Source organism: Tiliqua scincoides, chromosome 4 (genome assembly GCF_035046505.1).
Source record: "Tiliqua scincoides isolate rTilSci1 chromosome 4, rTilSci1.hap2, whole genome shotgun sequence".
NCBI classification, from domain to species: Eukaryota; Metazoa; Chordata; class Lepidosauria; order Squamata; family Scincidae; genus Tiliqua; species Tiliqua scincoides.
The window spans coordinates 15,732,232-15,757,977 of NC_089824.1; the positions used below are offsets into that span (position 1 = coordinate 15,732,232).

Consider the following 25,746-nt stretch of genomic DNA (forward strand, 5'->3'; position numbering starts at 1 on the left):
GGATTTGGGCTGTTAGACTGCAAGCTCCTAGTAAGCAAGGACTTTTCTTTGTATTTGCTTATGAGTGCAAAGTGCCCAGACCGCTGATGGCAATATATGTAGAAATAAAATACTGTAACATCATCCCTTGCTTTGTTATAAAACTAAGAGTCCAAACCAAGTCATACAAAAAACTCATACCAACCATTCTTACCGCTTCCTCACCACGATCACCATTGGCAGTGAGGTACGTCACTCTGAACTGACGAACGCCGTGGTCCACAATGTCCCATTTCACTCTCAAGCTTGATGTGGTCTCATCATCCACAACAAGGTTTCTTATTCCTGTCCGAAACACTGCAATTGTATTAAATGATGTAAATTGTTTAAAACTGTTTGAGCTCCCATCCAACTCTCAATATTTCTTGGCAGCATACTAGTATTCACATTTAACTAAGGGTGAAATCCTAACCCCTTATGTCAGTGCTTTCCAGCACTGACATAAGGGCAGTGCAGCTCTGAGATAAGGGAACAAACATTCCCTTACTTTGAGGAGGCCTCCGTGAGTGACACCCAACTGCAGGATGCAGCACACGTCCCATTGGCACCGCTATGTCAGTGCTGGAAAGCACTGACAGAAGGGGTTAGAATTGCACCCTAAAAGCTGCTAACAAACAAATTCTAAGGTTACGAGGATATAAAGTCCAGAAAATAATCCTGTAAAGAGGCATTTTTTGAAGTGGTGCTCCTCTTATATTTGACAGGGGGAGAGTAACTATCCCTGTTCACCGTGGCTCAGTGTCTTTTCTAGTGCCGTTTCTTCTGCACTGTTTTAGTTTGTGAGTCCTTTTGGGACAGGGAGCCATTTAATTATTTGGTTTTGCCTGCAAACTGTTTTGTGACCTTTTTCGTTGAAAAGCAGGATTTAAATATTATTAATGTGTGAGTCTATCTCTATATATACAGGTTGAGTCTTGGCATTCTCAAGAGGTTCCATTTAAAAAACAATGTCCCTTTGCTGAGTGGTTTAAAAATAGCCTTGCTTACCATTGTAATCAGGAGAGCAGCAGGCAATCAATCAAACTCCAGACACTTAGAAAGGCTTCACTCCTTACTCCCAGGTAGCAACCCCTCCCTTCACTCCCCTGCCCTTCACTGGGAGTGCAGGGAAATAATGCAAAGAGAATGCAAAGCGGAGGTGATAATCACTTTGCATTATTTCACGTGCTCCATAGGAAAAGGAGGGTCACTTGCCTCTGTGTGAAGCTAATCGCCTGGAGAGAGACTGACTGATTGTCTGCCTGCTACCACACGAGGCTATTGTTAAAGGACATTTTTCCTTTAAATGAAAGGGAACTTCTAATTGCACTGAGATAAAACCATGGGTGAAAAATCTGCGGATAATTAGGTTATACCTGTACTCACATACTTTGTATTTGTATTGGCAACCTTCAGTCTCGAAAGACTATGGTATCGCATTCTGAAAGGTGGTTCTGGCACAGCGTCTAGTGTGGCTGAAAAGGCCAATCCGGGAGTGACAATCCCTTCCACACCGGGAGCAAGTGCAGTCTGTCCCTGGTCTGTCTCCCTGGCTATGGGCCTTCCTTCTTTGCCTCTTAGCCTCAGACTGTTGGCAAAGTGTCTCTTCAAACTGGGAAAGGCCATGCTGCACAGCCTGCCTCCAAGCGGGCCGCTCAGAGGCCAGGGTTTCCCACTTGTTGAGGTCCATCCCTAAGGCCTTCAGATCCCTCTTGCAGATGTCCTATAGTATGACTCACATACTATATTATTAAAAACAATATAATGTGTGAGTCTATCTCCACATATACACGCACACATGCACACACTCTTATAGCTGCCAGGTTGTGGAAGGCCCTATGGCAAAGCCTGCACTGGTGCTATGGCATATCCTACCTACTTCCTGATTGGTACAATTGGTATTGCCACCAGCATTGGTAGTTCAGGGCTCAGCCCAGCCAGATCTCTCCTGCATTTTAAAATTTTTCATATTTTTATACCTGCTGTTGTAGGTCGGGAAGTTGTGGTACTGGTAGTAGTTATGGTGGTTATTTCAGGAGTAGTCACTTCAACTGAAAAGCAAACACAATACAAATCCTTGTAGAATCATACACATTTCATTTGTGCAACACCATCTATAAGCATTTATCTATGGAAACTGTGCAATTATTATTAACATTAACACTTCTCTAAGATTAGAAGAAACAATTTTTTTTGCTTATATATTGCATGAATAAATACAGATCTATCCATGGATGCAGATTCATTTTATTATACAACAGGAATAAATCACGCCCATAGGTTATGCATCAGAGTCTGAAAAAGGTGTTCATCATAGTAATGCACTAAAATTTAAGGTTTTCAAAAGCTGAATTAATGGTGGGGGCTCCTTGCCTGGGTTTAGGGATGGCCCTGCTTGTAGGTACATATCCTTCACTAATGTATTATTATATTATACTGCATTCAAAGTACACATGAAGTTGCCTTATAGAAATTCAGACCAATAGTTTATCTGGCCCAGCATTGGCTGACTTGCAGACAAAGGAATTTCTAGGGTTTAATCTGGGACTTTCTGCTTCCAAAGTGTGTGCCCAGAGTCCCAAAACAGCTCCCTACATTTTACACGTAAACGCACGGAAGAGAGCCCCAACACATTTTTAAAAAATAATTAAAAAAAGAAAAATAAAGTAATTTTGGAAGCAATTTGAAGCAGAGAAACACTGGAGAAAAAGCATACTCCTTTCCCTATCAGCAGTTTCTCTATTTCCAGTCTTTCTCTTCCTTACATTTTCCTCATGGAGTTGGGAAGAAAAAAAAACCCACAAATTTACATGAATTTTCAATCCTACAGGGAAAAACACTACAGACACTACTCCATATGCCATTCGACCAATCTTTTTTTCTTTTTTTCTTTTTAAAAGTGCTAGGACTCTTACACACATTCCTATGTAAGATATAATTAGCCCCTAGGCTGTTTCATCTATGACTTCTCCAGGTAGGGCTGGCAAAGATCCCATTAGAAACCCTGGAGAGCTGCCAGTCAGCATAGACAATGCTGAATTTAGACAGACTAATTGCGTAACTCAAATAAGTCAACTTTATATGTGCCAGAGTTTGCCAGAGTTCAGTCTAACTGTAGTTTTGAATGTCAGGGCTTACCCCAGAACACATGAAGTATCAATAGATGATCGTACATTCGAGATTAGACAGAAAGGTTTTCAGATCAGAGGGTGTTATTTCCAGACAGACGTGAAATCTTGTTACAAAGAAGTGTTTGTAACTTCACTTGTCTTACGTGTGGTCCCAAGGACAGCAGCAACATCACTCTCACTTTCATCATCAAAGAGGGCTACCAATGACACCTCATACTCTGTGTTGGGTAGTAAGCCTTCAATTTCATGTGTGTCGATCTCTCCGCTTAAGACAATCTCACAGACAGAACCGTAGACATAAAGGTTATTCATACTGGCTGTGCAACTAGACAAACCTCAAATTAAAAAATTACTGCAGACATAATTGCAATGCTGAAAATAAATACTAGGTGCATCTCGTAAGACCTGCCAAATGACACACCAGCCATTTGCCCAATCCAAAGGCATTGTTTTTAAGTGCTCAAAGAACTGCAGATGTCTATCAAGTAATACAACTGAATTATGGACAGCATTTTTGAATAAGTAGGGAAGAGACTGGTTCATGTTCCTAATGTATTGTGCAGAAATAAGTTACCAGGAGGGAGGGAACTGCCAGGTGACAAGATTTTTCAAATAATTGCTCTCTCTCTCCTTCAAACAACTCAGTTCATCCATGCCTAACGGGACACACTCTCGAGTGCAGTCTTTACTGGCACGTCTGATTCTTAGGGCACAATCCTAACCAGGTCTACTCAGAAGTAAGTCCTATTTTGTTCAGTGGGGCTTACTCTCAGGAAAGTGTGGTTAGGATTGCAGCCTTAATTGAACTTGGTGCCACTCTGATTGGCAAAGTAAGGTGTACAAGGTCTTTCATCATCTGTTCCATAGAGCATAATGGCCAATAGTGACTCTTAATGGCAGGAGTTCAAGCACTATGTGTGACCCTAGTCTTTTACTGTCTCTAAGGGTCTGTCTTAGCATTCAAGCTCAGCTAAGAACTAAACCACACAAACATGGACGTATGAGCTGCCAAGATGTGCATTCAACCAGAAGTGCCTCTTTTTCTTAAAAACAAAACTGTAACAGTGTGTGTGCAATCCCAGTCAGAATCGGAGAGGTACATTCTTTCTCCATGTGCTGTTTTTATCTTGAAAATCACCCCTCTGAAGCAACGTTTGTTTCTGAGTGAAATCCCCACTTCAGTGGGGTGATTCTGGGGATAAGAATTACATAGAGAAAGAATGAAACTCCCCCTCCCTGAATACCCCAGTTCTGGTCAGGATTTTCCTCCTGCTCCCCACCCTCCAGCTGTTTTTAAGAAAAAAAAGATGCATTTCTAACCGGAAGAACACTTCAGAAGCCCTAAAGGCCTTCTATAACATGTGAAGCTTTCTTTGGAGAATAAAAATTACATAGGCATAGGCAGCAACTGTTACCCTGCACATGCGTGATCTCGGAAGCTAAGCAGGGTCAGGCCTGGTTAGTACTTGGATGGGAGACCGCCTGGGAATATCAGGTGCTGTAGGCTTAGACCATAGTCTTTCCATGCCCGATCTTGTCTGATCTCGGAAGCTAAGCAGGGTCAGGCCTGGTTAGTACTTGGATGGGAGACCGCCTGGGAATACCGGGTGCTGTAGGCTTATACCATAGTCGTTCCATGCCCGATCTCATCTGATCTCGGAAGCTAAGCAGGGTCAGGCCTGGTTAGTACTTGGATGGGAGACCGCCTGGGAATACCAGGTGCTGTAGGCTTATACCATAGTCTTTCGAGACTGAAGGTTGCCAACCATATATGATACAGATTACACACACACACGCATAGAACAGGGATGGCTTCAGGGCAATTGGGCCCCATACCTGGGGGGGCATGCTAGGGCAGCAAGCGAATCTCCCATTGTGGCAGCTAGCACCTTGCTCTTTGGCTGATGCTCATGAGGCTGGGGCGACAACCAGAGCATCTCCATTTGTGGACCCTCCCACCCACCCATGTCCAACTGGCCCAAAATAGAATCCCCCAGAAACAGATGGTGGTGACATCGTCACGTCACCACCACCTACTTCCAGGTGCTGCACTTCACAACAGATGCCATTGGCCCTGTGCCTGCTGGTGCTGTTCATCCTGATGAGTGGGGGGGGGGGGGAGAGAGAGAATTTGAAAGTCCACAAAAATAGGTTTAGCATTGGCCCCTGCAGCTCCTAAGGCCGGCTCTCCATCCCTCACCCACTGGGTCATGCTCAAACCATTAGGTGGACATACAGTAGTTATTAGGCTCTACTATCTTGTAAGGTAGCTCATGGCCAGCTACACACTGTAAAGGAACATCAATAGTGTGGGGCCTCAGGAAAGCTTGCCTGCCATTCCTGATTTTCTCAGTGAGAAATTCTTGATGGCTTTCCAAGAATCCAGTTAAGAATACCAGGTGCTGTAGGCTTATACCATAGTCTTTCAAGACTGAAGGTTGCCAACCAGTTAAAAATCACCGATATGCTATAAGAGAGTCAAGAATATTCACCTCTTCACCTTCTTCTCCACCCAGTGGAATCCAGGCTAGTCGATACAGGGCTACGTCAGAGGATGGTGCCTTCCAGCTGACTCTAAAGCTATCGGCAGAGACTTCATGTATTTCCAAATACTGAGGAGATGGAACTTTTTCTGCATGTCGAAAAAGGGAGAAAAATATAAGAATTTTTCTTACAGGGAGGAAAATGTAAGAATCTACTCACCAACTGCTGCGTGAATGGAAGTGGCTTCTGTTCACAAAAGAGCCATTTGGGATCCAATTCTATGTACTATTAACTGATTAAGGGTGCAATCCTAACCAACTTTCCAGCTTTGACATAGCTATGACGTTGGGGCACGTGCTGCATCCTGCAGTTGGGGGGCATCACGGAGGCCTCCTGAAGGGAATGTTTGTTCCCTTACCTCGGAGTTGCATTGCCCTTACCCCGAACCTGGAAAGTTGTTTGGATTGCACCCTAAGGGCCCAATCCTATCAAACTTTCCAGCACGGATGCAGTTGTAATGTAGCACTGAGATAAGGGAACATTTGTTCCCTTATCTTAAGGAGGCCTCTGTGACTGCCCTCCTCATGGCAGGATGTCACGCATTGGGCCCTAACTGCAGGGGTGTGTGTGAGTGTGAGTGAGAGAGAATGTTTTCCTTTTTTCAAAACTAGCGTTTGGGAGGGAGAGTAGAACAGTTTCCCTTATCTTTTTCTTGTTTGGTACAAGGGTTGCTTGTGAAAGTTCTAATTAGTATCATAATTGTACTTTGTAGTTTAAAAATCAATGCAACTAAATGCTGGAATGCTGGCTAAGAAGTACTTCTTAACTAAATGGTGAGTAGCTTGCCAAATTTGGCTTGCCTACAGCCATCCCATATTTAAATTTCTTAGGCTGCAATTTCTTAGGTTGGAGAAAATCCCACTGGACTCATTGGGGCTTACCTTTGAAAAGACACACATGGGATTGCACCATTATTCTTTCTTTCCTAGCCACAGTTAAAGCACATCTGACAAAATATATATTTGCATCTGTTTTAATTTTAAATAACATAATGTTTCCAAACTGCCACGTGAATAAAAGGAGAATTACTGTACAAGCACGTTTCTTTAAAAAAAAAAATATCACAGAGGGAGATTGCTGCAATGGCCCTATTATACAGAGAAGTAAAGAAATACCATAGCTACACTTGGAAAGCCTTCTAACATGCAGCCAGACTTACTTGTGGTGAAGCTGCCAGTGAGTGGTTCAGACTGACCCTCATCATAAAGGGAGAAAATAGCAACAGTATATTCTGTGAGGGATGTTAGGCTCTTCAGAGTGTGAGTTGACACACGACCCACCTCCTCCTGCAGAATAAAAGGGATTCTGACTATTAGAAATGATGTGACAGGTCCTGAGGCAAGTTCAGTTGGCTTGAAGAAATTCCATCAGGACAGAAAAGGGGCAGGCTTGCTTTCTCCAGCGTTTTTCAACAGCTGAAAAAAGAATTCTGAATGTACCCTTCAGAGACTTGGCAAGAGCCCCATCTGACAGCAAGGAACAGATGGTTACCTCCCTTTTGGTTGCACGAATCATTTGCTCTCCCTGCACAAGAGAGAGGAAGGGGTTCCCCCCTCCCCACTGTCACACACCATCACATCCCCAGATCCTGTCTGCTACACTGAACCACCAGGACTTGGAAGCAAGGGAAGCTCTTAAAAGGATGTGTTTTTTTTTTTTTAAAGACCCACATAATGGGGTTTCTGTCTTAAAAGCCAAGCAATTGCTCCTAAGCATCCTATGGGAAGAGCCCTCCTGTCTTTCTGTCACAGGTTAAAGCAGTAATGAGGAGGAAAAATCAGCAACTGCCATAACAAAAAACAAAGGTGGTCTCTGGAAAGATACAAGTTAAATATAAGTTAAGGCTTAGTATTGGCAACCTTCAGTCTCGAAAGACTATGGTATCGCGCTCTGAAAGGTGGTTCTGGCACAGCGTCTAGTGTGGCTGAAAAGGCCAATCCGGGAGTGACAATCCCTTCCACACCGGGAGCAAGTGCAGTCTGTCCCTGGTCTGTCTCCCTGGCTATGGGCCTTCCTTCTTTGCCTCTTAGCCTCAGACTGTTGGCAAAGTGTCTCTTCAAACTGGGAAAGGCCATGCTGCAGCAAGTTAAGGCTTATACACTAGAAAAACTCTGAAACCGATTGCATCATAATAATATACCATGTGCAAAATGGTATTTTTGATGGGAAAATACCTATTTGATGGGAAACCTCAAACCTACCTATTTGATGGGGAAAAAACCAGTTTCAGGCCTGTTTAAAAAATATATATATATATATATGGAACAGTAGTTAATCTCGATAGGAGAGAGGGGATTCAGGGTTCTCGAGGTGAGAAGTGAACAGACTTGAAGCCTGAAAGTTCTGTTTGGAAGGCTCTTTGAACTAGAACTCTCAGGTCCACCAAATAGAGCAGTGGTTCCCAGACCGGGGTCACAAGTGAAGGATGCATGGACCTTCATGAGGGTCACAAGAATGCAGGATTCCCAGTGAGCTGCATGACCATGCAGCGGGAATTCAAGTGCTATGCAACTTCTCTCCCTTCCAGTGCTCTGGAGATGACATCATTGGCAAGTACTCCAGTGTGTTTATTGACAACATGTACCAGCTCACTAGTGACTAGTCAGGTCACTAGACTGAGAGAAAAACTAAACCATGGTGAAACAAGGTTTTGGAAAAAATGAACTACAGCCAGGTGCAAAACAGTAGTTTTGATTTGGGGGAATGGAGCCACATTCAACGACCTCCTGCACCCCATGAATCATGAATTATAAAAATTATGAATCATGCATTGGGATAACCTGCATTTACAAATACAAGTCCACCTAGAATGAGGAGAAGGGATAACAAAATGGCCAGAAAGCTTTTTTTTCTGTCTTAAAAACTGTTCTGGGAAGGCTACAGTTGGGACTGGAACCAGCACACGCTATTTCCTTAATAAAAATAAACATGGAAGAGGAACACATTTTGGGTGCAATCCTAAGTGTGCCCTGGGCCAGCACATATCCCTTGCGCCGAACCAGAAGGGTTGCAAATGTGCAGTAAAGCACGTTTGTGCCTCCCTCCAAGTAAGGTGCACCAGCCTGCGGAGGCCAGATGCAGCCTCAGGTGAGTTCATACCAGCCGAGCTCAGCTGACAGAGGAGTCTGGGGAGGGTGGGCGAAAGGCAGTGAGGAGGCGTTTTGGGGCAGAAGGAAGGCGGGTGGCAGGCAGGGAGCAGGATGCAGGGCCAGGACCTGGAAGTTATGCTAGATCCTAGCCCCCAGTCTCCGGCAGCGCAGAGCAGCTCCTGGCGAGGTGGCACAGTTCCAAGTAGACCCATTGGGGCTGCTGCGGCTCTCCCTGGGGTAAGGGGGAAAATTTCCCCTTGCCTCGGGCCGAGCCTCAGCCAACCCCAAACCTGTGCTGGATCGAGTGCAGAACTGCTGGCCTGCCTGTTCCAGCACAAGTTAGGATTGCGCTGTTAGAGTCACATCCAATTTGACACTGAGTTACAACAGATAAGAGATTCTAATACAGAACTGAAAAACTCAACAGCACAGCCAGTCAATGGTAGCCAGTTCATAGCACTTTCATATTTTACAGGAGAGAACAGTGAGGCAGAGAGAGATAATGATTATCACAAGGCTGGTCATGCTGAAATATTTTACTAGTTACTTAACTACTGGGATACAGCAACATTTTGCTCAGTAAATCACTTATAGAGCTACCAGTAGGTTCCAATATACCTTCTGCTTACTAATTCTCTTGGCTGTTCCTTCTTCATTTCTGGTTGACAGGTATCTCCCCTACACTTCTTGGCAAAGGAAAGAAGCATTTGGAAAATTCAGAGATTGAGAGAATTTGGAATCAGTTACCCTTACCCAGAGTAAGTTTTTCTTCTAATTATTTTAAGAGTTACAGACAGGTCACAAAGAGCACAGAGATATTTCATAATACATCTATTCTTAATTCCTAATTATTCTGAAAACCCATTGCTTACCTCATTAGTTTCTGTTCCATCTGTTTTAACATACATAATGCGGTAGCCATTTACATTTTTTGAAGCAGGATCCCATGTTATCTTAGCTGAACTGTGTCCAATATTTGAAAACTTCAGGTTTTGTGGTGGGCTTAAGGGCACTACAAAAAGAGGAGGGAAGTTCAAATTATGAATGCTTTCTTGTTTGTTTTCGAGGGGGGAACTAACAAGGAAAAGCAAAGACATTTTGTGACAGTGACAGAGTAAAAATGCATAGCAAAAATCAGAGACCTGCTCTTAAGAACATAAGAAGAGCCCCGCTGGATCAGGCCTTAGGCCCATCTAGTCTAGCTTCGTGTATCTCACAGTGGCCCACCAAATTTCTCAGGGAGCACACAAGAGAAGAGATCTGCTTCCTGGTGCCATCCTTTGCATCGGGCATTCTGAGGTAATTGAATTGGATATATTCAAAGGTACTATACTTTTAGAGCAGTGGTTCCAAAACTAGTCGGTCGCAACCCACCAGCCAGGGAAGCATTCAGCCCTGGCCCCTTAAGCAATGTGATCACCAGGATTGCGCTGCAGCTGGGACAGAAGGGGGGGTTATTTACCTGAAGCTAGCACCAGCTTCTGGGGGTCAGGGAGCCCCGCAGATGCCTCTGCAGAGCTCCCCAAGCCTCCAGTTAACTAAAAATAGAGATCAGAAACCACTTCCCATTTTCAATCATGAAAGCGGAAGTGGTTTCCAATCTCTACTTTTTGGAGACTTGGGAAGCCCTGCGGAGGGGTCCACAGAGCTCCCTGCACCCCCTAGAGGCTGGCGCTAACTGCAGGTAAGTAAACAAATACCCCTTCTGTCCCGCCAGAGGCACAATCCTGGGGGGGGTCACATCACTGCCATAGCCCCGCCCACACAAAGACTTAAGTGGTTTCCAACTCCTATGGAGGACTTTGGGAACCACTGTTTTAGAGTATTTATTGCAGTTACTCTTTGTACTGCTTAATAATTAGATATATGGGTGCTTCTCAGGAATACTTGCAACTCGTCTGATACAAAGTCAGAGGAAGGAGTGTCGCCTCCCCCCACTTCACCCTCCCAAAACAGAATCTCTGGGAATTTTTACGCTATACAGAATTGAAAGTCAGAAAATCATTTTTCAGACACCAAAGGGCACTTCCACAGATTTACTCCTAGAGCACATGAACCACTTACATGTCGTTTCTTGCCCTGTAAGGGGATCACTGGCTTCTTCTCCAAACATTGCATAAACAGTGACCGTGTATTCTGTATTGGGCAGCAGTCCTTCCAGTTCAATATCTGTTGAGCTTTCTCCAATTTTTATCTAGGGACAAGATGAAAGTATCAAACCACTCAAAAACAGACCAATTAAACAGCACATCACCTATGTTAAAAGCCATAGGGCATAGGACACAGACACTCACAAATGTAAACCTAATTCACAAATGACATTTTCCAGCTTGGAGATCACTTGCAACCCAGGGATGGAGAAAGGCTTTGAAGGGGAGGAATTCATAGTCTCCTCCTCCCCAAGTTAAAATGCCTTATCTCATTTTGAAGTGGATCCAGGATCCTTTAGTCATGCTCAACTCATATAATGGGGTTTGTACTCCATTTCTGAAGATTTAAAAACCATGCTTACCTTGGGAAATAAATAGGAGATGGTGAAGGGCTTCCATCCAGATGGGAGAGGCCCCACAAGGTCTCTCCTTAGCTGCGTATAGCACATAGAGTGTGGGACTTGTAGCACAGAAGGGGAGACTTACATCAAAATTAATTGGGCTTTTCAAGTGCTCAAATGCTCAAAAAACTTACTTGGGAAAAGCCCAATTAATTTTCAGGACTAGCAAAAGGAGGCTCACACATCCTCACATATGATTTCAATGGAATGGTTATAGCCATCTGAAGAAGAAATTCCTACCATGTAATTCCCTACAAAACAAGCACTGCCAGGCAGAGACTACACTTTTTTTCCAACACAGCAAATGGCTGCACTTGAAACTACAAAGTGATGTCAAGAAGGGGTGATTCTGTGTGTTGGAAAGGAAATGTTGAGAGACAAGTGGTTGAGGGGAAGAATTGGACCGGGAAGTGGTAGGCAAGGGAAGGGTCAAGCACAGCATCTTCCCTTTAAAGCACTTCCTCCTGGTGCTGTTTTCCAGAAAAGCAGTGGTGAGAATGTCAAGACATGAAGTGGATCATGTAGTTCTGCCCCAAGACACACTATAATTGTTCCAACTATCTACTGAGGGTAAAAATGCCTGCACAGTATTAAGTTGAGAGGAGGAAGAGGTACAAAATTAATGCCAGATCACTGTTTCATTTTTACAGCAATAAAAATACCTGCCGCAAAGTGGCAGCCAAAATACAAGATTATTACAGGCACAGTGGGCGGCCACTGTGATTTCCATTAAGAACGTTCTTTCTATAGGATGAGGTTCAGTTATTGCTGTGCAGTTTGAAGTGAATATTGTCGCCTTGAGCGCCTTCACTAGGCACAGTAATAAAAACAATGACTTGTCTGTTGAAAACCTGTCTGTAGGGTGCGGTCCTCAAGTTTGCTGATTTCAGCAAGTTTCCAGTGGAGGGGTACATGCCCAAAGCTAGGAATCGTGCAAAGATCAAAACACAAGTCTATGTGAGCTCTCGGGGGCTTCCTACACACTTCCCACAGCCTTGCATGTCTTTGCATGCTATTAATCTTCTTAACGTGAATGGGTGTAAATATAATTCTACATGCAGAAACTGAGGAGCGGAAGAAGAGGTTGCGTCTTAGTTCAAAGTCTGCACTGGCGTTTGTTACCCAACTCAGAAAGCCAGATGCTTTCTGATTACAGCTCAGCAGCTTGTTCGTAAGCCAGGGTGTGTCTATACCAGGCCTGTACAAATCATGAAACCAGGATTCCTTACACAAATACCAGCACCCAGGTTCTGGTGGTGACCCCCCCCCCGAAATTGGTCAATGGTTCACCAATGGTCCATGGTCTACCTCCTACTCACATCTGGAGTAGACGAATGTGTTTTGAGAGGCCATCAATTTTTTTTTCAGAAGAATAAGCACACACTTTCTAGAATGGTTTCATCACACCTGCGAACATACAGCTGGTTGATGCCAAGTACCTCACCTCCTTTTCATCCGCTGCTAGTCCATCAGTAAGAGGTGCATACAGAATCATATAGCCAGTGGCACCCGCAACGCCATTCCATTTTGCTCTCATGCTACTGTGCGCCACATCATACAGCTCCAGGTCGGAAGCCATGGGCAAAGCAACTGGGGAAAAAACACATACAACAGTTTTTTTGCCTGGGGAGCAGGCAGAATAATTTCCTGTAAAAATGATTGTATTATAGTAAACTCAATAATTTTTTAAAATAAGGATGGAGCAGCAACTATTGTTTGAATGCCATTACTAACAAGAGATGTTGCTAAGGGTTGTTCAGAGAATCACAGGGTTGTGGGTTTCCATATTTACAATTCATTTTCTGCCAGCAAGGTCAACTATGTAGAGAATAGTGTTTTTCATAGCTCCCGTTGACAGTGTCAAAAAAGAAAACGCCTACAATGTTTAAATCGTCTGGAGTGATTAATATTTACACATTTCAGAGCACTGCTTTAGGACGCCCTTGCGCAGATTTGTTAAAACAACGCTTGAAGACATTCTGCCTTGGGCAGCAGCACGATCGGTTCTCAGAAAATTGATAGGGCAGGCTTAGTCAGAACTTGAATGAATAACTTCAAAAGAGTACCAGGTGCTATAGGAAATGATGTTACTGGGTCAGTATGCAGGACTGTTACCATGAAATCTGTAATTAACCAATTCCTGTCAATGTTGATCATAAACTTCTCTGGGCGCAATCCTATCCTGCGCTGGAACAGGCAAGCCAAGTATCCAGCGCAGGATGGTGGCCATAAGCAGCTAAGCCAGGTGCAAGGGGAAACATTTCCCTTTACCTCCGGGTAAGGGCTGCTGGCCCCTATGGGTCTCCTCGGACTTGCGCCACCTCTTGAGGTAGCACAAGTTCGAGGAGAGCGGAGTAGCTTGAAGTCGCTCCATTTTCCCAAGGAATGGAGGTTGGGATCCGGCATAACTGCCGGATCCTAGCTCCACCTCCCACTTGCCCACCACCCGCCCTCCCCCGCCCACAAATGGCTCCTCCCTGCCTCCTCCCCTCATACCTTTTGTCCTTGCGTCGGACCAGCGGGGCCAACACAAGTGTCCAAGAGCAAGCCAGTGTGGAGGCTTATGTTAGCCTCTGCAGGTTAGCACTTCTTGGAGCGATGGCCCAGCTTCCTCTTGAGGAGGTGCAAACGTGCCTTACGGCACATTTACAACCCTCCTGGGCTGGGGCAAGGGACTTGAGACAACCTAACGGCGCCTTTGGATTGTGCCCTAATTCTTCTAGTATAGATATTCCCACAATTGTGTGCTAGGGCACATTATTTCAACATACTGTGAACTCATGGGACTGTTCAGTGGACCAAGAATGGGCCATATTCAGGCTTCTGGGATCAGTGTTCTTTTTTCACTCAATAGCAAGGTCCACTAATTGGAACCAGGTACAAAGGGCCAGGCTAGATGTAAAATGGTCACTGAGGAGATGGAGCCAATTACTTGCAGCATCTCATATGGTACCAGGTATACTTTTTACAACACATGCAACATGTACGTGTCTAGATAGATAATAAATCTATTATGTGTACAGGGATCAAGAGCAGTGGCCAACGGCATTTAAGAAAGAGGAAGACAAGACTGCTCTCAGGCCTTTCCCCAAAACTACTTAAAAATAGACCAAGAGCTCTAGGCTCACAAACATCCATGGCACTCACACAAAGGAGGAGACAACAGAAGCACTAAATGTATCATCAATTTGATAGCACAAATTTGTGGGTCAATGGTCAGGATTGCCAGAGATCCAGGTTACCTATCGATATCAGCTGAGGCAGTTTGAAGCACTGTAGAGATCATGAGGCAAGGATGTGAAGGCACAACTATCTCCAGTTGCAAAGGTGGGGAGAAAAGCAGAAAAGTTCTTAAAAAGTAAACCAAAGTGGGCTAAGTAGTAGCTTCAGCTAGTCCCAAGGAGGAAAGCTGGGCAAGGGAACTGAAGGAAAGAGGTGCTTTGCAAACTGCTCAGTGGGCACTGGAGCAGCAACTTCTCAGTTGCACTCAAGGGAAGCAGGGGAAGAAAAGTTGGAAAGTAAGAGAATGGTCTGGTACCTGTCCTTGGTACCAGCTAGCACAATGATTCATGAGTAGTGGATGGAGGTAAATAATGCAACTGGTCCACAAAAAACAGCAAGACAGGCAGACAAAGAAACTGAGGGGTTTGTGACCCAGCTTTTTATATCCTAAACTCTCATGGAAAAATACAGGAGCTTTCATGGGATAAGTTCATCAAGGACCTTTCTTTTGTACCTTGATGGCCTCCAGCTCAAGGTGGGTGTGTCTACTGTTCTGCATCCAGCCAAAGTTGTGGCAGTGAACTTTGACTTGCTCTGGAGGCCAGAACCTCAATTAACATACAGTACTTGATTAGTAGAGGTATTTGTTTCCAGTGACTAAATTAGGATTACCATCTAAATTTAAAGAACCCAATGGGCTTATTTCTGAGCAAAATAAACAACACCATTTTCAAACACCTCTAGATGTTTGATTTGGCCATGGAGCTGGGGAGGAAACTTAGGGTTGGGGGCCATTCTTTTCTGTCAATAACTTTGTGTATTCCAAGTCATGAAGCTTCCAGGACACGGCATTTGTTTACAGACTCAAATTTTCTATGCGCTTAAGATGCAGCCATTCATGGGATTGTACAAATAAATAAAAGAAAGACAAGGATTGTCTTAAGCCAGCTACCTAGAGTGGGGAAGGTTGATTGCACTGAATGACCAAAGTTATGGCCTCCTTTGCGGTCCATGGAATCTGAAGCCTCTTGCCATCAGGAGAATTCAAACGTCACGAGACTGGACTGGGTCATGCACCCAGCATCACATAAACACGCAAACAAACATCGCACACTAAAATATAAATAAAAGGTGTTGCCTTTTTTAAGGCAACAGCCCTGTCTGTGGTATAACCTGCATGAGAAGGATGGCAGCTTGGCGGCAAACTTTCTCTGTAGTGGCACAACAACTATGGAATTTCTTTCCAGGGGAACTGAGAATTACTCCCTCTCTCATGACTTTACAGCGAGGGCTCAAAACACACCTGTTTCATCTGGCATTTGGTTGCTGAGTGGATATCTGCCCTCTGCGCTCTGAAATACTGCTGTGGTTTGACTGCTTCCCTGGACTATTTTGTTCCCCCAATGGCTCAACGGTGTGTGTTAGCTCTTGCTTGGTTTTGTTATGATGTTTCACTGTTTGATTTTTAATGCTTTGTTAGATGTCTTTCTTTCTACCTGTTGTGATACTTTGTACATTTATTATAGAGCTTTGTAAGCCGCCTTGGGCATTTGCTTTGGCATGGGAAAGGCGGGATGGGTGGATAAATAAATAAAGTCTACATCTGAATTGTTACCAGTGATGGACTCTAACACAAAATTCTAAAACTGTCCAGCAGCGCTAAATAAAGACCAGGTCAAAGGTGGCCAATTCAAACTCATCAATTATATATTTTACAGGTAAAGAGCACTGAGGTGGAGAGAGATTGAGGGCCCAATCCTATTCAATTTTTCAGCACTGGTGCAACTGCAATGCAACCCAAGGTAAGGGAACAAATATTCCCATACCTTAAGAGGGCCTCTGTGACTACCTCCCACCACAGGATGCAGTGCATGCCCCACTGGCACGGCTGCACCGGCACTGGAAAATTGGATAGGATTGGACCCTCAATAAGCACAAAGTCAGCTGTGGAATACAACTGCTTTGCTTGCACTTTTATGTTCTGTTGTTAAACTACTGGGAGTAGGAGACTTTTGCAAATCCACAGCAAATATCCCAGACATCTACCAACAGCTCCCAACTTATCTTCAGTCCACACCTGCCCAAACCACTAATACAGCACTTTTTAAATTTGTTACGACTTAACTGAACTTGTCCTCACAATAAATCCAGTGAGAAAACTACAGCTGGGAAACAGCTGCTGCAGGTTAATGATTGGTCAAAATCACGTTACAGATTTTGGCAGAGGAAGGGTCTTGGACCAAGGTCTCTAAACTAAACACTTTTTCCTCTAAACCGCATTAGAACAAGCCTCACTAACGTCACTAGGAATAATGCAAGAGTGAAAGGATCCTCTTACATGACTCGCATTCATTCCGGTTCTGTGATGCTTGTGATGGTAAAAAGCTAGTTGTTCAAATGTGCATTATCAAGAGAGGATATGCTCTGAGTGTCGAAGGTCCAATGTTCAATCTCTAGCATCTACACTTCAAAGAATCTCAGGAAGCATGGTTGAGGAGAGTTGGAGAGTTACTTGCAGTCAAAGTAGACAGTCTTGGCTAGATGGTCAAATGGCTAGATGGTCAAATCAGAGTGTGGCACCACACATGGGAAGTTGGAGGCCTCATGCAGGGCTGCTCCAGCCATCCACCTGTCTCTGGCAAGACCGGTAATGGCATCATCACCTCTATACCATCCTGTGCCCAGCCCATCCACCTAAACTTTCCTTTGCCTCTGTGATTCCCCAAGTGTCTTATTTTTGCCTTTTCTTTTATCGGTTTTGCATTGGCATTCTTCATTGTTTTAATAAAACACTTTTTTATTGTTATTATTTTAACCTGCCTGGTCTCAGTTCACTCAGGAGGGATTTGTTTGTCCAGTCTTCCCACACAACAAAGCCTTCACTACTGTCGTATGCAGTATAATACGAAGTTTTAAGAGTGGCCCTGCCAACACAGCAACATTGGGGGAGCCTGAACCAAGCCACACTCAGAACTAGGTACAGCAACAAAATGTACAGCAACATTGGGAGAGCGTGAACCAAGCCACCCTCCAGAACTAGGGCACAGCGGGACTTCGATCATGCCAGTGTGACAGCCCTCAAGTCAGTCTGGAGCAGCAACACCTGACTCTGTGAGGACACAGAGGCAGAACTCATGCTAAGCGCTATCAGTGGAGTAACAGGGTCCCATGAATGTAAAGATACTTATCCAATTAAACAGTCTTCACAAGACTCGTAAGTAACTCGTAAGTCTCCACTTCTCACTCGGCACCCAAGCTCAGGGTGGCAGCAGCCTGTGTGATCCCCTACCAGGTCCCCCCCCAAGTCCAAAGAGCACCTCAGAGATGTGACACTATCCCATAACTCAGCAACATTAATCAAAACATGTATGAGAGTTGTAAGAAATGTTTAATGTGACACACCTCTTTAAAGCATCTATGGCATTCTAAAGATAAGATACTCAAAAACTACAAACAGTCTTTGATACACACTGTCCAGAACTTAAAAGATATTCATACACGCACACAGACACTTCAAGCACCCCTGTGCTATATCAGGCACTGTTGGATTACTCCTTCCCAGGTGATAGCTGAGAGTGGGTGCCAGAACTGTGAGGTGCTTCCATTGACTTGGCTCCTGGCTCAGAATCAACAGCACAGGGTGAGGAGTGAGGGAGTGAATGCCCATACCAGGAGGCCCACTGGACTCCCTCTACAGGATTTACAGTAAGAGCCAGTAGCAAGAATTTTTGGCAGACTCTATCGGGGTGGAGGCAAGAGGTGATAGAAGAAAATCTGACTCGAAAGAAGTCATTTCATGTATGAAAGCATACTAAGGTTGCAGTCTATCTATACTTACCGGGAGTAAATCCCATTAAATATAGGGGTAGATTTACTTCCAAGTAAAGATGCACAGGTAAAGAAAGGCGACACCAGAGATTGCTCCAACTAATAGTACAATTACAATGATTTCTCATGCAAGCAAGATTCTATTAACGACTATCCAACAACGGCTACACAATGACATCAAGTCAGGAGTTACCTGATGTACAAGATGGTTTGAGAAAGGGGCATGGCACTCAAGATCATATCATCAATATTAGATGGATTGTAGAAAAGGCCCGTGAATTTCAAAAGGATTTATATATGTGTTTTATTGATTACAGTAATGCTTTAGACTGCTTAGAACACAATAAGCTACAGGTGGCTCTGCAGGACCTTGGTGTCCTATCCTACCTGATCAGACCTATCAGACCATTGTACACTGACCAGGAAGCGAGAACACTCTACGGTGATACAGATTGGTTCAGGACTGGCAAGGGAGTTACACAGGGATGTATTTTATGCCCACATGTTCAGTCTTTATGCTGAAGTGAACATGCAAAAATTAGATCTGGAGCTGCCTGATATTGGAGTGGAGATTGGTGGAAGAACTATAAATAACACAGGCCAACTCACATTTTGCTTCCTTAAACGTTACACCATTTCCTGGGTATATTTGGGGTGCCAGTTCCAAAAATGGCATCCGTTTTGCCCGATCACTTCTAGTTTTGGAGATATAGTACAGCCCAGTGGTTTTCAAACTCTCCAGGAGAGTTTGAGCCACTGTAAGTGCTGGCGGAGGTGGGGGGGAGGCAGCAAGGGTGGGTGGCAGGCAGTGGCACAATCTCCAGGATCGCGCTGCTCAGGGGGCTGCAGGGGCTTGGGAGCACTTACCCAAGCCTCCTGCAGTCTCCCCAGGGTGCGGGGAGCCCAGTGCAAACCTTTGTTAGGGCTCCCCGCAGCAGTGAATGTAAAAGCGGAGCGATTGCGCCCCGCCTCTGCTAAAGCGGAAGTGGAGCGCAATCACTCCACTTTCACTTTCATTGCTGCAGGGAGCTCTAACAAAGGTTCGCACCGGGCTCCCCACACCCTTGGGAGACTGCAGGAGGCTTGAATAAGTGCACCCAACAACAACAACAACAACAACAGTATTTATATACCGCTTTTCAACAAAAAGTTCACAAAGCGGTTTACAGAGAAAATCAAATATCTAATGGCTCAAGCCCCTGCAGCCCCCTGAGAGGCGCGATCCTGGGGATCGCGCCACTGCCTCCTCCCTGCCTCCAGGCTGCCCCTGCCTCTTAAGGGGGCAGAGGCCAGGGCCCACAGGCTGGGGCATCATGACGCCCCAGTTTGAAAAGCCCTGGTATAGCCCTATTAGTGAAAGGTTCAAGCAGCTTCCTCATGAGGAAGCCTACACCATGGCTTCCTCATGAGGAAGCTGCTTGAACCATTCACGAATAAGGCTATACTATATCTCCAAAACTACAAGTGATAGGGAAAAACGCATGCCATTTTTACGCACAATAGGGAGTTAAGGAACTCCCTTCCCCTTGACATAAGAATGGCTCCTTAATAATAATAATAATAATAATAAAACTTTATTTTTATCCCGCCCTTCTCCCTAACGGGACCCAGGGCGGCTAACAACATATTAAAAAACAATAGAATTTAAAAACATTAATACAAACAGATAAAAACATTTAAAAACACACTACAGGGCCATAAAAACAGTAGTCAGATTAAAAGAGTAAAAGAGCAGATCACTGAGGAATCAAGCCTGTAAAACTAAAAGATGTATAAAAAAGTTAAGAAGGCCAGAAATCAGAAGGCTTGTTTAAACAACAGTGTTTTCAGCCTCGCCGAAAGCTCTCAAGAGAGGGAGCCATTCTCAAGTCAAAGGGAAGGGAGTTCCATAATGTTGGTGCCACTACCGAGAAGGCCCTATTTCTTGCAGCCACCCCCCCGGACCTCCTTGGGTGGCGGCACTTGCAAAAAGGCCTTCTCTGATGACCTGAGATGGCGAGCCGGATTGTACGGGAGTAGGCGGACTCTAAGATATCCTGGCCCAGAGCAGTATAGGACTTTAAAGGTCAAAACCAGCACCTTGAATTGGGCCCGGAAACGAATGGGCAGCCAATGCAGCCCCCGGAGAAGCGGGCTGACAGAGTCAAACCGCCTGGCTCCGGTGACCACACGGGCCGCCGCATTCTGTACTAATTGTAGTTTCCGAACCGTCTTCAGGGGCAGCCCCACATAGAGCGCGTTACAGTAATCTAACCTCGATGTCACCGTGGCATGGATCACCGTGGCCAGGCCTGCACGATCCAAGTACGGTCGCAGCTGGCGCACCAGCCGAAGCTGAGCAAAGTCCTTCTCTTGAGACTTTTCGGCGGGGCCTGAAGACCCTTCTGTTTAAACAAGCCTTCTGAGTTCATGGCCTTTTTAACATCTTTTCTACATCTCTTAGTATTTTTTACAGGCCTGATTCCTATGATCTGCTGCTCTATGCTCCTTTTACTTGATTTTTTATCTAATTACTGTTTTTATGATATTTGTTAATATGTTAATGTTTTTATCTGTTTTTTAATATTATGTTTTAATCTGTTTTTAACCTGTTGTAAGCTGCCCTGGGTCCCTTTGGGGAAAAGGGCAGGGTATAAATAAAGTTTATTATTATTATTATTATTATTAAGGCTGTCTGGCTGTTGCTTGTGCAGAAGAAAAAGCACAGACATTTGCAAAACAAATCAACATTTTTGTCAGTGTCAAACATTTTGAAGGTTTCAGAATGACTTCAAACTCACACTTGAAGTCTGCTGGACAGTTCCCCTACTACTCCAAGAGCCTATCCAACTTTCCAGCACTGATGCAGTTGTGCCCATGTGGTGCACCTTGGGGAGGGGCAGTCACAGAGGCCTAGTCAAGGTAAAGGCATGTTTGTTCCCTTACCTTGGACTACATTGTTGGTTAGGATTGGGCCAAGACTTTGATCCTGCCACTTATAACCTCTGAACTACTCGTGAGTGAGTGAGTGAGTGAGTGAGTGAGTGAGTGAGTGAGTGAGTGAGTGAGTGAGTGAGTGAGTGAGTGGGAACAACACTATGGGCACAATCCTAACCACGTCTACTCAGAAATAAGTCCTATTTTGTTCAATGGGGCTTACTCTCAGGAAAGTGTGGTTAGGATTGCAGCTTATGTCTGATGTAGTGTTGCTCCAAGAGGACTTCTGGAAAATAAAAATGGTGGCCACTGCTAAATGTACAACCACAAGTAAGGTCTTCTCCTGAAAATGGCTAAAATGTCCCCCATCCCTTGTTGTTGCCTACAAATGGGCTGAGGGGAATTTCTGTTCAGTCTTAAAACACAGACAAAACACAGACAAAAAAAGAATGACAAGGAAAAGTCACACTTCCTCTCCAATAGGACTGTGTACAAAACAGCAAGCTATCTATCCTTATCATCTGACATAGGTTCAAACTAGGAAAGACTAGATGCAGTGTAAAGATATCCATCCAGAGCACTGCTCAGAATACCTTTCATTTGGTTCCAGTACTTACGTGTAGTTTCAGTACCCCGGAGGCCTTCACTGGCAGAACTCACATATATGGCAAATACAGCTATTTGGTATTCCGTCATAGACATCAGGTTTTTCAATACTGCGGTTGAAACTCTGCCATCCACCACCACCTGCATTATGGGAATGGTGACAGGTTGAATTAAATAGATTTTTAATATACATGGAAGCAGGCCTTGAGACCTTGCCTTGGTTCCAAGGGAGGGAGAGACCATGTGTGCTCCTTTAGGAAAGTATATCGGCAGTTCATAATCACTTCACTTCTCCACCTTTCACCAAAAGAGGCTCCAGATTGGTTTAAGACCTTCAAGCACCACATTGGGGTATTCATGAGTGCAACTGGGCCTTATTCATTCCCCTGCTTTCCAGGTAAGATTGGCTTCCAAAGTGTCTTTCAATTGAAATCCATGCAAAGGTACTATATATTGGTCTGTTCTGACTGGAAAGGAGGCAGTCTCTTCTGGTTCCTGGCAGTTGGTAGTGCAGCCCAGGTCTTCCTCCCCAGTTCTTCTTCCAGCAGTGAGGAACTGAAGGAAATGCAGATGGTTTCAGGGGCAGGCTGACCCTAAAGATGCCAGGCCACAGAAGCAGACTTTCCACTGATCTGCTCTGGGTATTTAGTATGACCAGGGGAGAGCAAGGTTGCTGACAGCCTCTCTCAAAATCTGGTACTGGGAACAATATTTACATATGATTAACTTATTGTTCTTACTATAAAGCAGGGGTCTCCAAACCCCGGCCCAGAGGCCAAATGCGGCATGCAGCCAGCCTCTATCCGTCCCGCGGCCAGCCTCTGATCCCCTGAGAGCCTCTGGCCCAGTTGACCAAATACGACCAGAGTTGTGCTTGTGGGGTGGGGGAATGGGGGTCCATTTAAGTGTGTGTTTTATTTCTTGGGCTGTGTTCGTGCTTGGAGAAGTCCTGGACATTTGAGTCCATTCACTCATTCATCTAAGTTTCATCTCTAATGTATTTATTTAAATTTTATATTTAAATTTTTTTTTCCAGCCCTCAACACTGTGCCAGATATTTGAAAATCTGGCCCTTTGGCCAGATTCTGGCCCTTTGGCCGAAAAGTTTAGAGACCCCCTGCTATAAAGTATGGGATCTGTTTCCCCGGTGGAAAATGTTGGTGGGGAAAGATTGAATGAATGAGAGCGATTGACACAGCATTATTAATATAAAGGTCCTTAACAGACTAATGTAAGCAAATTAACATCATGCAAAATACCTGCCCAAGGAACTTACAATTGGGCTGCCCAATTCTATCTAATTTCCTAAGCGTTGCTGCAGCTGTGCCAACAGGGCATGCACTGCTTCCCACAGGGTTGTTTCAAGTCGTGGAGAGCTCCTCAAGACAAGGAAACATTTGTTCTCTGGAAGAGGAAAGGGTTAATTCTGTACTGCGTGGGATGTCCCTCCCTCTGCAGGAGACAGGGCCGGACTGCTGATGTTGTCTCCTCCACCAGGGGGCGTCCCGGTCCTGCGGGAGGAGAGAGCCTAGCAAACTGCATAAGAGGATGGAGGGACAGCCTCAGGCAGGCATCCCATCCATGGGACTCCTGGGACATGGTGAGGGGGCAGATGGTAGACCCCAAGGGGACAGCCCCAATCCAGGTCCTTCTACCAAAGGGGGCCAGACAACTTCCCCCTCCCCCCTGGATTTTTCTGCCATGGTCAGGGAAGCCATGGGGGGGATGTTTAAAAAAAGGAGCTGCCTTCTCTCATTAAGAGGACAATTAAGAAGTCTAAGAAGACCAGGAAGAGGGATAGATCACCTAGTTCCCTATCCTCTTCCCTCTCCTCCTCCAGTGAGAGCTCGGGAGTCTCCCTCCCTCTGCATCCAAGTGCAGAAAGAGGGGCAAGAAGCCCAAGCAAACCAAGAAAGCAGCACAGGAGCGCTCTAAGAGGCACTGGAGAAAAGCCAAGGGAAGGTCCAGATGCCCCTCCTCCTCTCCCTCCCTCTCCTCCTCCCACACATCTGGTTCTGAGAGGGAGGGAGGGGAACTCTCTGGCGATGATGCTGATAGTGAACTGCCCCAGAAGGTGGATAGGCTCTTCCCTATAGACCTATTCCTCAGAGTCACTAAACCTTGCTCCTGAGGGCGACACCACACAGAATCAGGAAGGGGGCACCTCAGCAAACCTACATGGCTTGTTTCCCAAGGGCCCAGTCAAGCCCACGGTCGTGCCTTTCCCAGAAGCCTTCCAGCGTGTGCTGGATGTTGAATGGGCCAATCCTAACCAACACAGACACAGCTCTCAGGTTATAGACAAGCTGTACACCCTGCCAGACAAGGTACTCCAGACCTTGAAAGTTCCAGTGGTGGGTGCTCCTGTCACAGCGCTATCCTCCAGTGCAATTCTTCCCTCTGAGGGGCAAGGGGGTCCCAAAGATGGTTGTGACAAAAGAACTGAGGGCTCCCTCAAGCGCAACTATGAGGTCACCTCCCACGCTCTGCGTGCAGTAGCCGCCAATTCCATTATGGCCAGGGCTACCTTCCTGTGGGCAGAGCAATTGGCAGCCTCAGAGCATGGAATGTCCAAGAGGGCAAGGAGTTCCTTAAAGAAAATAGCCCTGGCAGCCGCCTTTACGGCAGACTCCTCACTAGAAGCACTGCGGTTGAATGCAAGGGCCCTGGTTTCTAACGTGGTTGCTAGGCGCCACATTTGGCTACGTGCCTGGGATGGCGATGCAGCCTCTCAGTCTAGATTGGTAGGTATGCCTTTCCAAGGGGGAAAGCTCTTTGGACAGGCCCTGGATCCTCTTCTGGTGGAGTCCAAGGACAAACGCAAGTTGCTTCCTTCGGGCAAGAAGGAGCCTAGCAAGGGAAAGTCTAGTACTTTTCGCTCCTTCAGGTCCAATTTCAGATCACAGGACATGCCCAAGTCCAGGGCCAAGTGGGCCAAATCCCACCTCTTCTCCAGAAGTAGGCCCCAGAGTGGCGCTGGCTCAGGACAAACCCCCAAGGCCACCACAGACCACTGGGGGGCATGATGCCAAGCTTGGAGACGCCCCTGCCCTATAGGGGAGCGCCTCCTTGGCTTCACAGACTCCTGGTGGGTTACTGCCTCCGACACCTGGGTTCCCCAGGTGGTTTCCCTAGAATGCGCGCTGGCATGCCTCAGTCCTCCCCAAGAGTGTTTCTGGTGGGTCCCAGTGTCCAGGGAGCCCCTGAAACGCTAGCAGAAGCTGAACGCCATCCAACACCTACAGGACATCAGGGCAATAAGTGAGAGTACCTGCAGCCCAGAGGGGTCGGGGGGTGTATTCGGTATTCTTCCTGGTGCCAAAGAGGAACGGAAAAATAAGGGACCTACAGGTCACCATACAGGGACTCAGGGTGTCTTGTCAGGATGTGGTGGCTTGGTCCCGGTTTCACACCCGTCCCCTCCAGTCGACTCTCTGCCCCTTCCTACATCGGGTGGAGAGGAGACAGCATCGCCCCATCCCTATAACACGGCAGTTAAGGGATTGCCTGAAGTGGTGGTTGGCCCCAGGGAGGCTATCACTAGGGGTCAGCCTGGAGATCCCATCCAGGACTGTGGTGACGTTTCCCGCAGTGGGGAGCCCACCTAGAGGATGAACTTGCACAGGGAGTCTGGGAACCAAGGGAGTCCCAGCACAGCCTCAACTGGTTGGAACTGCAGACCATCCGACTGGGATTCCACAGTAAGATTCAAGGGGCCCATGTGCTGGTAAGAACAGACAACACGGCCGCCTAGGCCTACGTATGCAAACAGGGAGGCACCAGGTATGCACAGCTGATGCAGGAGGCCTTTCCACCTTGGTCTGTCATCCCGCTGGTCCTC

General features: G+C 45.7%; 1 protein-coding gene and 1 pseudogene across 6 annotated transcripts in view; one reads left to right on the forward strand and one right to left on the reverse strand.

The window, feature by feature from the left end:
• COL14A1 (collagen type XIV alpha 1 chain) overlaps positions 1-25,746 on the reverse strand; it is a 161,205-nt gene that overhangs the window by 84,917 nt on the left and 50,542 nt on the right. For 5 of the 6 annotated variants that reach the window (XM_066623748.1, XM_066623746.1, XM_066623743.1 and 2 more), the window contains exons 11-19: positions 21,917-22,046; positions 12,778-12,923; positions 10,847-10,976; positions 9,655-9,794; positions 6,853-6,979; positions 5,642-5,781; positions 3,284-3,425; positions 1,998-2,069; positions 194-336 (exon numbers count right to left, since the gene is read on the reverse strand). In XM_066623748.1, the coding sequence (XP_066479845.1) occupies positions 194-336; positions 1,998-2,069; positions 3,284-3,425; positions 5,642-5,781; positions 6,853-6,979; positions 9,655-9,794; positions 10,847-10,976; positions 12,778-12,923; positions 21,917-22,046 (1,170 nt within the window). The remainder of the gene's footprint in view (positions 1-193; positions 337-1,997; positions 2,070-3,283; positions 3,426-5,641; positions 5,782-6,852; positions 6,980-9,654; positions 9,795-10,846; positions 10,977-12,777; positions 12,924-21,916; positions 22,047-25,746) is intronic. The other variant, XM_066623744.1, reaches the window with a different exon arrangement.
• LOC136650201 (5S ribosomal RNA) lies at positions 4,766-4,880 on the forward strand (annotated as a pseudogene).